The sequence below is a fragment of the Tauraco erythrolophus genome, chromosome 6 (assembly GCF_009769465.1).
Source record: "Tauraco erythrolophus isolate bTauEry1 chromosome 6, bTauEry1.pri, whole genome shotgun sequence".
Lineage (NCBI taxonomy): Eukaryota > Metazoa > Chordata > Aves > Musophagiformes > Musophagidae > Tauraco > Tauraco erythrolophus.
In genome coordinates, this window is record NC_141470.1 from 32,887,217 (window position 1) to 32,899,897 (window position 12,681).

General features: G+C 40.3%; 2 protein-coding genes across 2 annotated transcripts in view; one reads left to right on the top strand and one right to left on the bottom strand.

Annotated features, from left to right (window-relative positions):
- Positions 1–12,681, bottom strand: part of RGS6 (regulator of G protein signaling 6) — a 288,543-nt gene that overhangs the window by 251,018 nt on the left and 24,844 nt on the right. The gene's annotated exons all lie outside the window — the stretch shown is intronic.
- On the top strand, positions 5,399–6,187 carry LOC147528596 (endogenous retroviral envelope protein HEMO-like). Its single transcript, XM_086612798.1, has one exon. It carries the CDS (start codon positions 5,399–5,401, stop codon positions 6,185–6,187), a length of 789 nt encoding a protein of 262 aa, XP_086468924.1.

Consider the following 12,681-nt stretch of genomic DNA (forward strand, 5'->3'; position numbering starts at 1 on the left):
AATTTACCTGCTAGGTGAGAGAAAATTCACCAATTGTGTAAGAGAATAACACTGAATATGTAAATATGCTAATACATACTGTATAAACATTCACTGAATTTTGGAAGGGGTGAGCTGTCTTGGGACGGGCACCCAAACTTGCACAGCTTTGTAAGAAAGCAATATCTTGGCTCAGTGTGTGGACTGGCTTATTGCATATCAGGCAAACGAATCCTGGATTTGGGATAATAGTTTTGGCAACTCTGGTGGGACTGTGCTGAAAAGCCTTGCCCGGATCGATTTGCCGCAGCCAGCGAGGAGAAGTGACTGACTGGACTCCAGCGTGCACCAACTTATTGATCAAGGACTCCACAAGTTCCTCTCCCTTTCTCGACGGTAAGTAACACAAGGGTGTAACACTAAGATGAGATACTGTTGGAGTGGGAAAGGTAGAGAAACAATTTGTATTTGCATTTGTATTCAGATAATCTTGAATAAGATAGTCAACTAATATGGGATCTGGTTCCTCTACTGAAGTATCCCCTCGTACTCCTGAAATATAGGGATAAATCTGGAGGAGATCCCCTAACAAAAGAAAAAACAATGTGTTGTTGTGAACAACGGTGGCCAATGTATAAATTAGATGATGGGGGAAAATAGCCTGAATTGGGATCCTTAAATTATAATACTATTCTGCAATTAATACTGTTTTGTGGAAAAACGGATAAGTGAGAAGTACCCCCCTATGTGGATTTGGTTTTTACTTTGCGAAATGATCATGAGACTAGAAAGAAATGTAAGTTGTTGGATTATGATTCTAATGGCATACTTATATTAGCTGAAAGTGGACAGAGGAAGCAAAGACAGAGGTGTTGTTCTGCATGTAATATTGCAAAAGGGTGCGTTAAGAAGAATGAGGAAGAGGAGGATGATCAATTGCTGGTAGCTAAACGCAGAGAAAGAGAAAAGGATTTGGAGAGTGAAAGTAGTGGTATTAGTGATACTGGTGTGAGAGGAGGGCAAAGTGTTGTACAGGACACTGTTAGATCGGTGGCAGGATGAAGTAGAGAGGGAGAAACAGAGAGAAAAGCATAAGGACAGAAGACTGCAAGCAAGCCTGACAGCTGCTGCAACAGTAGATGCCTCAGACAGAAGAAGAAATTTTAGGAGAGATGCTCTCAGAGGAAGAAATCAAGGAAACATTCCTCGACCCCCAGGTAATGCGTCGGTTGGACAGGATCACTGTGTATACTGTAGAAAAGGACGTTGGAAAAAGGATTGTCCGAAATTGAGGAATAGGGAATAAGATCACCTACAAAGCAGCGGTCAAGTGCCCAAGGCAGATTTATTAATGATGGGGAACTACAATTCTGAATGAAGGGGACCAGGGGTGAATTTGAAAATTTCCCCCGCCGATCCCCTGGTTCTAGTACAGCTAGGGAACAAAATTGTAGATTTTCTAGTTGATATGGGGGCAACTTATTCAGTAGTAACTACCTGTAAGGGACCTGCACATAAATTTTCTATACCAATTGCTGAGGTCACGGGAAAGTGAGAAGAAAGATCCTTTTTACAACCAATGACATATAAAATCGGGAATAAGGTTTTGACACATGAATTTCTATATATGCCTGAATGTCTGGTGCTTCTCTTGGGAAGAGTTAAGTTAAGTAAACAGACAGCACAAATAACCTTTTCTAAAAATTCAATTCAACCTCATATCCCACAAGATAAGGCTTGGAAAGCCCAGCTGTGTCTTTTACAGGAAAAAGAAGTTAAGAATTCTGAGGTACCCAAAGAAATTGTGAATGCTGTTATTCCTACGCTTTGGACTACTAAGGCACCAGGAAGAATGAAAGCAGCAGCATCAGTAAAAGTAGAGTTAAAACCCAACACAAAACTTGTAAGAAGACGACATAATCCCATGAAATTAGAAGCAACATTGGGATTAGAAACATTAAGAGAAAATTTAATTTTTTGAAATAAGGGCTTTTGAGATAATGCCAGTCTAACACTTTGATTTTGCCTGTAAGAAAACCAAGACACCAGGAATATCAATTGGTATAGGATTTAAGAGCAATTAATCAAATAGTGATTGATGTTCACCCTGTAGTAACAAATTCATATACCTTGTTAACTGCAATTCCTCAGGAACGTTTGTTTCACTGTATTAGATCTAAAGGATGCTTTCTTTTGTATTTTGCCAAAAGACAAAATCAGAAACTAATCGCCTTTGAATGGGAGAGTCTAATGACTGGATGGAAAGTACAACTTTGGTGGACAGTCTTGCCCTAAGGATTCAAGAATAGTCCTGCCTTGTTCGGCAATGCATTAGCACTAGAACACTGTCAAGGTAAGAATCCATCTATTATTCTTCTGCAGTATGTGATGATATACTTCTGGGAACTGATACTGAACAACAATGTAAAGAAACAAATATTAGCTCGCTGAATTTTCAGGGATTGGCTGGATATCGAGTATCCCAGAAAAAGGCACAAATATTCAAAAAGACTGTAACGTATCTAGGATTTGAAATTTCCCAAGGAGAAAGGAAGCTGAGAACTGACCACAAAGAAGCAATTTGCCAAATTGCTCCTCCACAGTCAAAGAGGGAACCCAGAGGCTTCCTGGGAATGGCAGGTTGCTGCAAGACTCTGGATACCTAATTTTGGGTTGATGGCCAAACCTTTGTATGAAGCCCTAAAAGGTCCAGGAGAAGTCCAGGAGTAGACCGTGGAGGATCGAGAGGGCTTTGATGATACCAGAAGAACCTCTAATGAAGGCTCTGGCCTTGGGGTTGTCTAATTTGACCAAACCCTTTTCGTTGTACGTACATGAAAGAAAACATGTGGCTTTGGGAGTTTTAACTCAGATGTTGAGAGACTGGAAGAGACCAGTGGCTTACCTCCCTAAACAACTGGATGAAGTAAGTAAAGGATGGCCTGCATGCCTCTGAGCAGTGGCAGTAACTGTACTGCTGATTCAAGAGGCCCAGAAATTAACTACAGGACAAAAGATCATTTTATTTGTTCCACATGCAGTTTTGATTGTTCTAGAATAAAAGAGGCATCATTGGTTGTCCTCAAATAGAATGGTATGATATGAAGCTCCACTAGCGGAACAAGCCAATGTAGTCTTAAAAACCTCCACTGCTTTAAACTCTGTCACATTATTACCAATTGCCAGTGAAGAAACTCTAACACAAGATTGTCTCCAGACTATTGAACAAGTGTATTCCAGCTGATTGGATCCAAAAGATATACCTTTAGAAAAAAGAGATTGGACTTTGTTCATGGGTAGCAGTCGTTTCGTCTCACATAGAGAACGAAAAGCTGGATACACAGTAGTAACTTTAGAAGAGAAAACTGAATCTCATTCTCTACCCATGAACACCTCAGCACAGAAAGCAGAAATAATTACTTTGACAAGGCTCTTAGAACTATGACAAGGGAAAAGAGTAAATATATATACACTGATTCCAAATATGCCTTTGGGGTTGTGCATGCCTATGGAGCAATATGGAAAGGATGAGGATTGTTATCCTCTCAAGGAACTCCTGTGAAATATGGAACAGAAATTTAAAATTATTGAAAGCTGTAAATTTGCTAGAAGTCTCTGTGATACACTGTAAAGTTCAAATTGGACAGACTGACATAATCAGAAAGCTGATGAGGCCGTGAAAAGAGTTTCCTTTAATCAAATAATAGGAGGTCTAATTCCAGAAACAAAGATTGAAATAAAAGCTCCCAGATATACAGAAAAGGAGAACAAATTAGCTGAATTTTTAAAACATACTAAGACCAAAGATGGTTGGTGGGTGATGCCAAATGGACAATGTATTGTTACTCCTCAAACTATGAGAGAATTATTAAATGGGACACATAATATTACTTGTATGAGAGCAGATGCATTGGTTTCCAGCATTAAGAGATATGCAGCTGGCCCTAGAATGCTTCAGTATGCAGAAGGTCTTGTTAAGCAGTGTCAAATTTGTTTCAGAAATAAACCAAAAATACAGAAGAGGCCTCCTCCAGGAGAAGCAAAACAAGGATCCCTTTCAGGAGAGCACTGGCAAATTGATTTTTCTGAATAACTGTCCAAAATCAATGGGTATAAATATTTGTTAGTGTTAGCAGAGACCTTCTCAGGATGGCCTGAAGCTTTCCCATGTCAAACCAACAAGGCTAGGGAAATAGTCAAGTTTTTGTTAAAAGATATAATTCCCAGATTTAGGGTACCAAAAGGGATCTCATCTGTTAGGGGTCCCCATTTTGTAGCAGTAGTAGTTCAGGGAGTTTCAAAATTTTTTTACCGATAAAGTGGGACTTACACACCCCTTGGAGACCGTGATTGAATGGGAAAATAGAAAGAATGAATCAAACCCTGAAAAGACAGGCAACAAAATTATGCCGGGAAACCCATTCGAAATGGGTAGATTTATTACCTATAGCTTTCATGCATATTTGTATCACTGAAAGGGTTAAAGAAGTTAGCCCATTTGAAATACTCTATGGTAGACCCTATAAAGTAAATTTAACAGAAAGAGATAAACAGATGCATATCTCAGGCAATCAGATACTTGAAGAATACTTTTTATTCTTGGTCACAACCTTGTCTTCTCTTCACAGGTACAGTCAGACAAGAACTCCTGTTCCATTGGACACACCTATGCATCCCTTCAAACCAGGAGATCAAGTGTGCCTTCAGACATAGAGAAATGAACCATTGACTGAGAAGTGGAAAGGACAACATATGGTGTTGCTGGTAAGAAATACTGCTGTAAAGGTCAATGGAATAACTCTTGGATTCATTACATGTGAGTAAAGAAGAGTCCTGAAGACCAGTGGAAATCAGAAGAAATAAAACCACTGGAGTTAAAAAGGCTCACATGAATTGTAGCGGGTCTGGACCTACATCATATATTGAGTTAGATTGTACTCAGGGAATTATATTGATTGTTTATGTATTAATTGTTCTTTTTTATTTTTTTTTCATTATTTGTATTATCATGTATTCTATTTTCATTTTCCTACTGTTGTGTGGTATAGCAAACTCACAGATTCAGTTAAGTCAAGGAAATCTACGGAGCTGGAATTTGTATCATGAAATAGTTCTTAAAATGGTACAAGCTGCTAACAAAACAGATTGTTGGATTTGTACTCAATTTCTGGAGCATTCGAATATGGGTATCCCTTTAATAGGAGTTCCTCTTAATTTCTCTTTTTTGGAATTTGTAAAATATGCAAGAAATGATAGTGACCAAACTGTGTACAATGAAGACACTGAACAAGAATGGGAAGTCTATAGCTTGACAGGAAATTATTATCAATGTTTAAGGAGATGTAACAATAATAACAAATGGTGGGAAAAAACCTCTCTCTATGGGAAATGACCTGTTAACTGTACTGGAGCAAAATATATGGGAAGCTATGCTAACTGTTCTCGTATACCTGAAATTGGTTATCAATGGCCTAATAAGGAAAAGACAGGTTGGCGAGTTCCTAAAGGAAGTGGATGGTACTGGCTCTGTGGTAATAAAGCTTGGAAAACTTTACACCCTAATTGGTCAGGAACTTGTACTTTAGGAGCTATAGTTCCAAATATCACAATGATAAAAGAACTAAAAGGGGAAAATCAATTATGGCTAAGATCATACATGAAGAGGCAAAAGAGAAACAATCCATTGACTGAGCGACCAACAGGATTCCGTTCATTTGCCAGAAGGTTCATACCATGGTTAGGAGTCAGCAAACCAGAAGAGGCCATAGTGAATATATCAGCAACATTAGAAATTATAGAAAATCGAACAGTTGATGCTATTAGAGCTTTGCAGGTAGAAGTAGGGAAAACAGCCCTTCAAAATCACTTTGCCTTAGATATGCTGTTAGCATCAGAAGGGCGAGTTTGCACCCTAATCAATACTAGTTGCTGTGTTTATGTCAATCAGAACGGAAGGATAGAGACTGATTTAGAAGAAATTTGGAAACAGACTAAAATTCTTCAGGAGATACAAAAAGATGACACTTGTTACGGATTTCAAGAAGTATGGAATTGGTTAACATTCTGGTTTCCTGACTGGAGCCTATGGGTTAAGAAGCTACTTGGAACTCTGCTCATGGTGTTGATTATCTTTGTGTATATATATGTAGCTATACAATGTATTGGAAAATGTTGTACAAAGACCACAAGAAAGGTGAGATTCATCTAAATTGGAATTAGGTAAGTCTCAAAAGGGGAAAATTGTTATCCAACAATGAAGGAGTTAAATTTTGTGAAAGAATTGCATGAAGGGTTTAGAAAGTTGTTTGCACGTATCTAAAGAAGACAGAGACGCACCAAGGTCTGAGAACAGGATGACCGTTCTTGAAGTTGTCAAGAGTGATTAGTTGAGAAACTCCCTATCAAAAGTTGGCTGTCCTTGAAGGGGGATTATCCCAGAAAATGTATGAACTTTGTTATCACATTTTGGACTGTCAGCATGCACAGCAGCAACTAGGGGAAAGGTAAATGCAGCAGGAGGAGATCACGACCACCGATGCATAGACCACCTACCCAAAACAAACCTCAGACTCAAAAGGACGAGACAGAGGCAAAGGACTGAGCATGTGAACTAATTTACTTGCTAGGTGAAAGAAAATTCACTAATTGTCTAAGAGAATAATACAATATATTAATACACGCTGTTTAAGTGTACACTGAATTTTGGAAGGAGTGTGCTGCCTTGGGACAGGCACCCAAACTTGCACAGCTTTGTAATAAAGCAATATCTCAGCTCAGTGTGTGGGTTGTCTTGTTGCACACCAGGTGAACGAACCCGGGATTGGAGAAAACAGCGGGGTCTGACGACATGGTAAGGTAGTGAATGGCAAGCTGAGGAGCGACTTTACAGCTTACTGGCTTTTTTCCACCAGTTCCCAAGGATACTTATAGATGAACACATGCTTTCAAAATGAAGGAAATTAGCATGTTTACAAAGACTCTTTCTACAGCACCTCTGGAAAGGCAGCTAAGACTCTGTAAGCTCACAGCTCACCACGCTAACCATTATGTTGCCTGGGCAGACGAGCCCAAAGCACCAAGACGAAATAGCACCACAGCATATAGGAAAGGAGATGATCTTAAATTAAAATGTAGTATCTTTTCTTCTGGAAGCTTATTTGCATGGTAGAGTCATTCTTGTGAGCGCCATCATATTAAGCTGTTGGTACAGATCTGAATACAATTGCTACAGCCCAGGAATAGTCCCTCTTAATTCCATCCCATTTAACTCATGTCCAGGGTAAGCAGAGGTATAAAAAGGTATAAACATGATATGAAAGTTGAATGAATCTGGTTTTCTCACCCTCACTTCCTATGCCATGTACTCCATCCCCTTAAACATTTTGATAGCCTTTCTACCTGTCTGGCTGTAGTTTGTCTCTTTGTACTGAAGATCCCTAAACTAGACACAGTAGTTCGGATTTATCTCATAAATGCTGGACAGAGGAGGAAAACCCCTTTCCTTAGTCTGCTGGCTATGCTCTTATTAAAGCAGTGCATGGTTACCATTCAGTGCTGCGTGGGAATACTGATGCAGAGCAGACAATAAGGAAGAGCAGGCGTATATATCTCTCAAGCACTATGCAGGTCCTGCTTTTATTCATAGCCATGCGAGATCATTTCTGTTCGTTGCCTGAGGGCTGACTCCTGCCATGGGCAATGAGAAATCCAGAATGGGAAAAATCCACAAATTCAGCAAATACTAACTGCCTTTGAACTTTGGTTCCCAAACCTTTTTGGTTTCAAAACTGTATTTGATGATTTATCCTTTACTTTGTCACTGCTTAATGCAACATATGATTTTAGTGTATGTTTTCCAAGTGCCTCAGCTGAGCAACAAATTGTTCTCATCAGCATTCATGACAGGTGCTGAATGCTTTGGGTGAAGGTTGTGTTCAGTGGAATTTTGGCAAACTCGAGTATCCCAGGCAAAAATCAACTTTAATTGTACCTTTTTTACATTTGGGGGTTCAATGTCCACGTGGAGGCCTCTGACGAGTGGTGTTCCTCAGGGGTCAGTACTGGGACCAGTGCTATTTAACATCTTTGTTGGAGACATGGACAGTGGGATTGAGTGCACCCTCAGCAAGTTTGCAGATGACACCAAGTTGTGTGGTGTTGTGGACACGCTGGAGGGAAGGGATGCCATCCAGAGGGACCCTGAGAGGCTGGAGAGGTGGGCCTGTGAGAACCTCATGAAGTTCAACAAGGCAAAGTGCAAGGTCCTGCACGTGGGTCGGGGCAATCCCAAGCACAAGTATAGGCTGGGTGGAGAATGGATTGAGAGCAGCCCTGAGGAAAAGGATTTGGGAGTGCTGGTGGATGGGAAGCTCAACGTGAGCCGGCAATGTGCACTGGCAGCCCAGAAAGCAAATCGTATCCTGGGCTGTATCAAAAGAAGTGACTCTGCCCCTCTACTCAGCTCTCGTGAGACCACACCTAGAATACTGTGCTCAGCTCTGGAGTTCCCAACACAAGAAGGGCATGGAGCTACTGGAGCAAGTCCAGAGGAGGGCCACAAAGATGATCAGAGGGCTGGAACACCTCTGCTATGAAGACAGGCTGAGAGAGTTGGGGCTGTTCAGCCTGGAGAAGAGAAGGCTCCGGGGTGATCTTATAGCAGCTTTCCAGTACCTAAAGGGGGCCTACAGGAAAGCTGGAGAGGGACTTTTTACAAGGGCGTGTAGTGATAGGACAAGGGGCAATGGATTTAAACTGAAAGAGGGGAGATTTCGATTAGATATAAGGAAGAAATTTTTTACATCAAGGGTGGTGAGGCACTGGAACAGGTTGCCCAGAGAAGTTGTGGATGCCCCATCCCTGGATGTGTTCAAGGCCAGGTTAGATGAGGGTTTGGGCAACCTGGTGTAGTGGAGGATTTCTCTGCCCATGGCAGGGGGGTTGGAACTAGATGATCTTTAAGGTCCCTTCCAACCCTAACCATTCTATGATTCTAAACCAGCAAAAAAAGCGTGTCTTCATTATGTAGTTTCAATTTTGAGTGATACAGCTTAATTTTGTCAGATTATGAGCGTTGAGTAGAAGATCAAACCATGAAATCAATCAGAAACTATGCTATTAGTCTCTTTATATAGGTATTTCACATATATATATTTTATACATATATTATATACTATATATTATATAGTGTAATACTCCATAGGTATTACATTTCAGGCATTTTGGTGGTCTCCACTGCAAGGGTGAAGAAGCAAAGTAAGAACACCATCTTCATCCCTTTAAAAGTAGAAAAAGCCTCAAAGTTCTTCATAATGATCTCAACATACCTCCAATACTAACAGCAAGCAGCAAGTAACAGGGGGGAAAAGAAATATAATAATGATGTGACAAGTCCAACTCCTTTAAGTCTAGGTAACAACCAGCGTACTTCAGCTGTGTAGGAAGTTATGCCTCATATCCTCCTTCCTGCCAGTCCAAGGAGTGAAAGGATTATCATCTACCCAACCAACCTGCAAACAAGGAAGTGCTGCCATGCCAAAGACAAACAACAGACACAAACATCTTTTCAAGAAACCATGGATATCCCATGTTATAGTCAATAAACACAAATAAGCATAGAAAGATGTTGGTTTTCATATATATGCACAAGCCTGGTTGTACTTAGGGATATATACATGTCAGAGAACTTTATTATATCAAAGAAAAAGGAAATGTAACATAAGATAGTTAGGTTTTGTCATTGGCTAGATTGCATCTCTGTGAAACACATTCTTGAGAAATCCACTGACAACTTCAACACTAAAGCATTTCTGAATAAAGCAAGTAGTGTTAACTTTGCGGTAGTCAAAAGCATCTAAACCTGAATCTTGCTTACATAGATTTCAGAGAGAAATTAGCCTACATTTGAAGCGTAAGTAATAAGTAAATCTTGCAACTTACCGAGCATGACTACCCCATCCCCAGGTCATGCAGAGGTCAGCAGACACCAGCAGTGCATCTTCGGTGTTGCAAGAAAATCATCAGTTATTTCTCTCTGAATAGACGACAGCTTCACAACAGACATCAGTCACCAAAGAAGTCACCCAAAAGGTTTGACCCAAAGGCAGTTGGCAGGCAGAGCCCAGCACTTGACACAGTGCCAGTGAACCCGACTGCTACATCCGATAGAGAACATCAAATTTCTATGGTCAATCTACTCGGAGCAACCCGTCTCCAAACTGTCCTCTCGAGAAACGTGTGCCTCTGGTAAATCTGCTGCTACCCATAATACTTCAAACAATATCCATGGTGGTTAAGACGCAAAACCCCTAAAACTCTAATACACAGTCGCTGAAGTAAAAACACATCGGTAAGGCACGTCTTGCACCACTACATAGTCTGAAATACACCATTTTTCTCTTGGTAAAAGCAACTAAGATGTGTCTTCAGAAAAATATATTGACTATACCAGATGAATGAAGCCACTGCCAACGCACACTGCACTTCTGTTGTGCTGATGGGCTTATGGTCTTCGGTGCAATGCAAACAGAAAAAGTGCTTCACAGAATTTCATGTATGGAAAATTTATACTTTGACACCACTATGTTTCTCTTTTTGTATTCAATACATATGTTTTATATGAAGTAGAAAGAAGTTTTCATGAAGAATGTAAGAAGTTACCTACCTATGAAAAAATTCAGAAAATTGATTTTCAAATGGTGATTCTTTTCAGATTGACATTCTTGTTCCACAGTAACTTCTTTGTCTAAGATAAGTCTATCCAATTTGCAATTGGATTATGTGAAATTACAGAAAGGGAGTGTAATAACCAGGTTGAGAATAATCATAAAATAGCTACTGCACTTTAAATTCTCAACACTTAGATTTCTTAATATCTTAGCTACGCCTCCACTGTGAAGACAAGGTCCCCTGTTTTTCACATTCTTAATATTGTGAAAAATTACAAGATTTTCTTCGGAATCGTCTTCTCAGAATTGAGAGGAAACCGATGGGAGTACTTTTGGTAAAGAAAGTAGGCTGTAAAAGGTTCTATTGGACTATACCTGAGGAGTGGGAGACCTCCACTTATACATGCACCCACACCAAACAAAAGTAAATGAGAATAGGGACGTTTCTTACTTAGTACCAACTGTACTTTACAAAAGCTAGGGTCATCCGGAAGTTGTCCTCTCTAAGCAGTATACATGCTCTACACATCTTTACTGTCCTGAAGACCACAATGAGTACGATCCCCACCTCCATGCTGCTTAAAACCGGCAAGTAGTGAAGCTGTTAGAGTCCTTATCAAGCATATTTACATTTCAGATAGTCACTTGAGCAGTAGCACCATGCTAATGGTGCCCAAGGCACTGAAAAATCATTCAGGTCCCAGGAAACATTCACTTATGGTGCCACCCACCAAGGGTCAAACAACAAAGAAACTATATAAAGAAGAGGATATTTACAGATGAGCAAACAGCATAGGTTAACATGAACAGTAGATGTTGTACCAAGCCACAACCTTGAAACTTCTTCAGACTCTCCATGTTCTTACTGTATTTCCACTATAAGAACTTTAGTTATCGTAAGTGAATCACATCCCTGAGGCAGTACAATGCAGCAGGCAATGGCGGATGCCTCCAGTCCCTCTGGGGCATAATGATTTCATAACCATTGCACTTTAGGGTTACCTGATCGTCATTTATGGAAAATTTTATTCTCTCTCCTTTCTCAATCCAAGCCTTTTAAAAATAAATAAGTCTCTGACCTATTTTACACAATCCTCGTTCTTTCCCTTAACATGCAGTGTAGGACTTTGTTCTTTTATTTAGACAGCAGAGGAAGGCTAATCTTTTTTTTTTCCCACTTCATGGCATATCCAGCACAGCTTAAACTACTTGGAGGCAATATTTTCAAAGGTGACAGACTGGATTTGAACAGAGATTTATTCATTGCTTGATTTAGGAAGGATTATGATCCCCAGCTTCACAATGAAAAGTTTATAAAAGACTTGTTGCTGTAAGAAACCAGGGTCAAATACACAGAGACATGTTTTCAGCTACAGCTGACCACCTTTCTGGGGGAAGGGATTTTTGGTGTGATAACTTGGTCCTCTCTAGTTGCTTCCATATAATAAGATAAAACAGGACGTGGATCAACATGAATATTTTCTTTTTTAATTATGAAGCCCTCTCTGCTTTGTCCATCTCCAATCTCAAAATCCTGAAAGTCAGAGTCACCAAAGAAACCTAAGCAAAAGAAATCTCGCTTGAGGAATAGACCTTCCCATTTTTAGGGACTGTTGTGGTTTTAGGCTGATCCAGCAACTAAAACTCACACAGTCTCTCCTTCTCCAGTAAAGTAGAGAGGAGAGGAAAAAAAAAACACCAAAGGGACTGAGGGTTGAGACAAGAACACAGGGAGCACCCACCAACCATGGTCCTGGGCAAAACAGACAGGGCTTTCTCAAAGCAAAACAGTTTATTAATGATTACTTAGAAGGACAAAGGGAAACAAAAAACCGATTACTCGAGAGGACAGAAAGAAACAAAACCAGATCTTAAAACCGACACCTTCCCCCCACCTTTCCTTTTCCTCCCGGCTCTACCTCCTCCCCCCAGCAGCACAAGGGGCAGGGACTGGGGGAGTGCAGGTCAGTTCATTCTGTGCTGTTACTGCTGCTTCTTTCTTAAAGGAGGAGGAGTCCTTACACCCTTTCCCCCT

Coding starts and splice junctions, on each gene's coding strand:
- LOC147528596 (XM_086612798.1), top strand. CDS start 5,399: ATGGGAAGCTATGCTAACTGTTCTCGTATACCTGAAATTGGTTATCAA.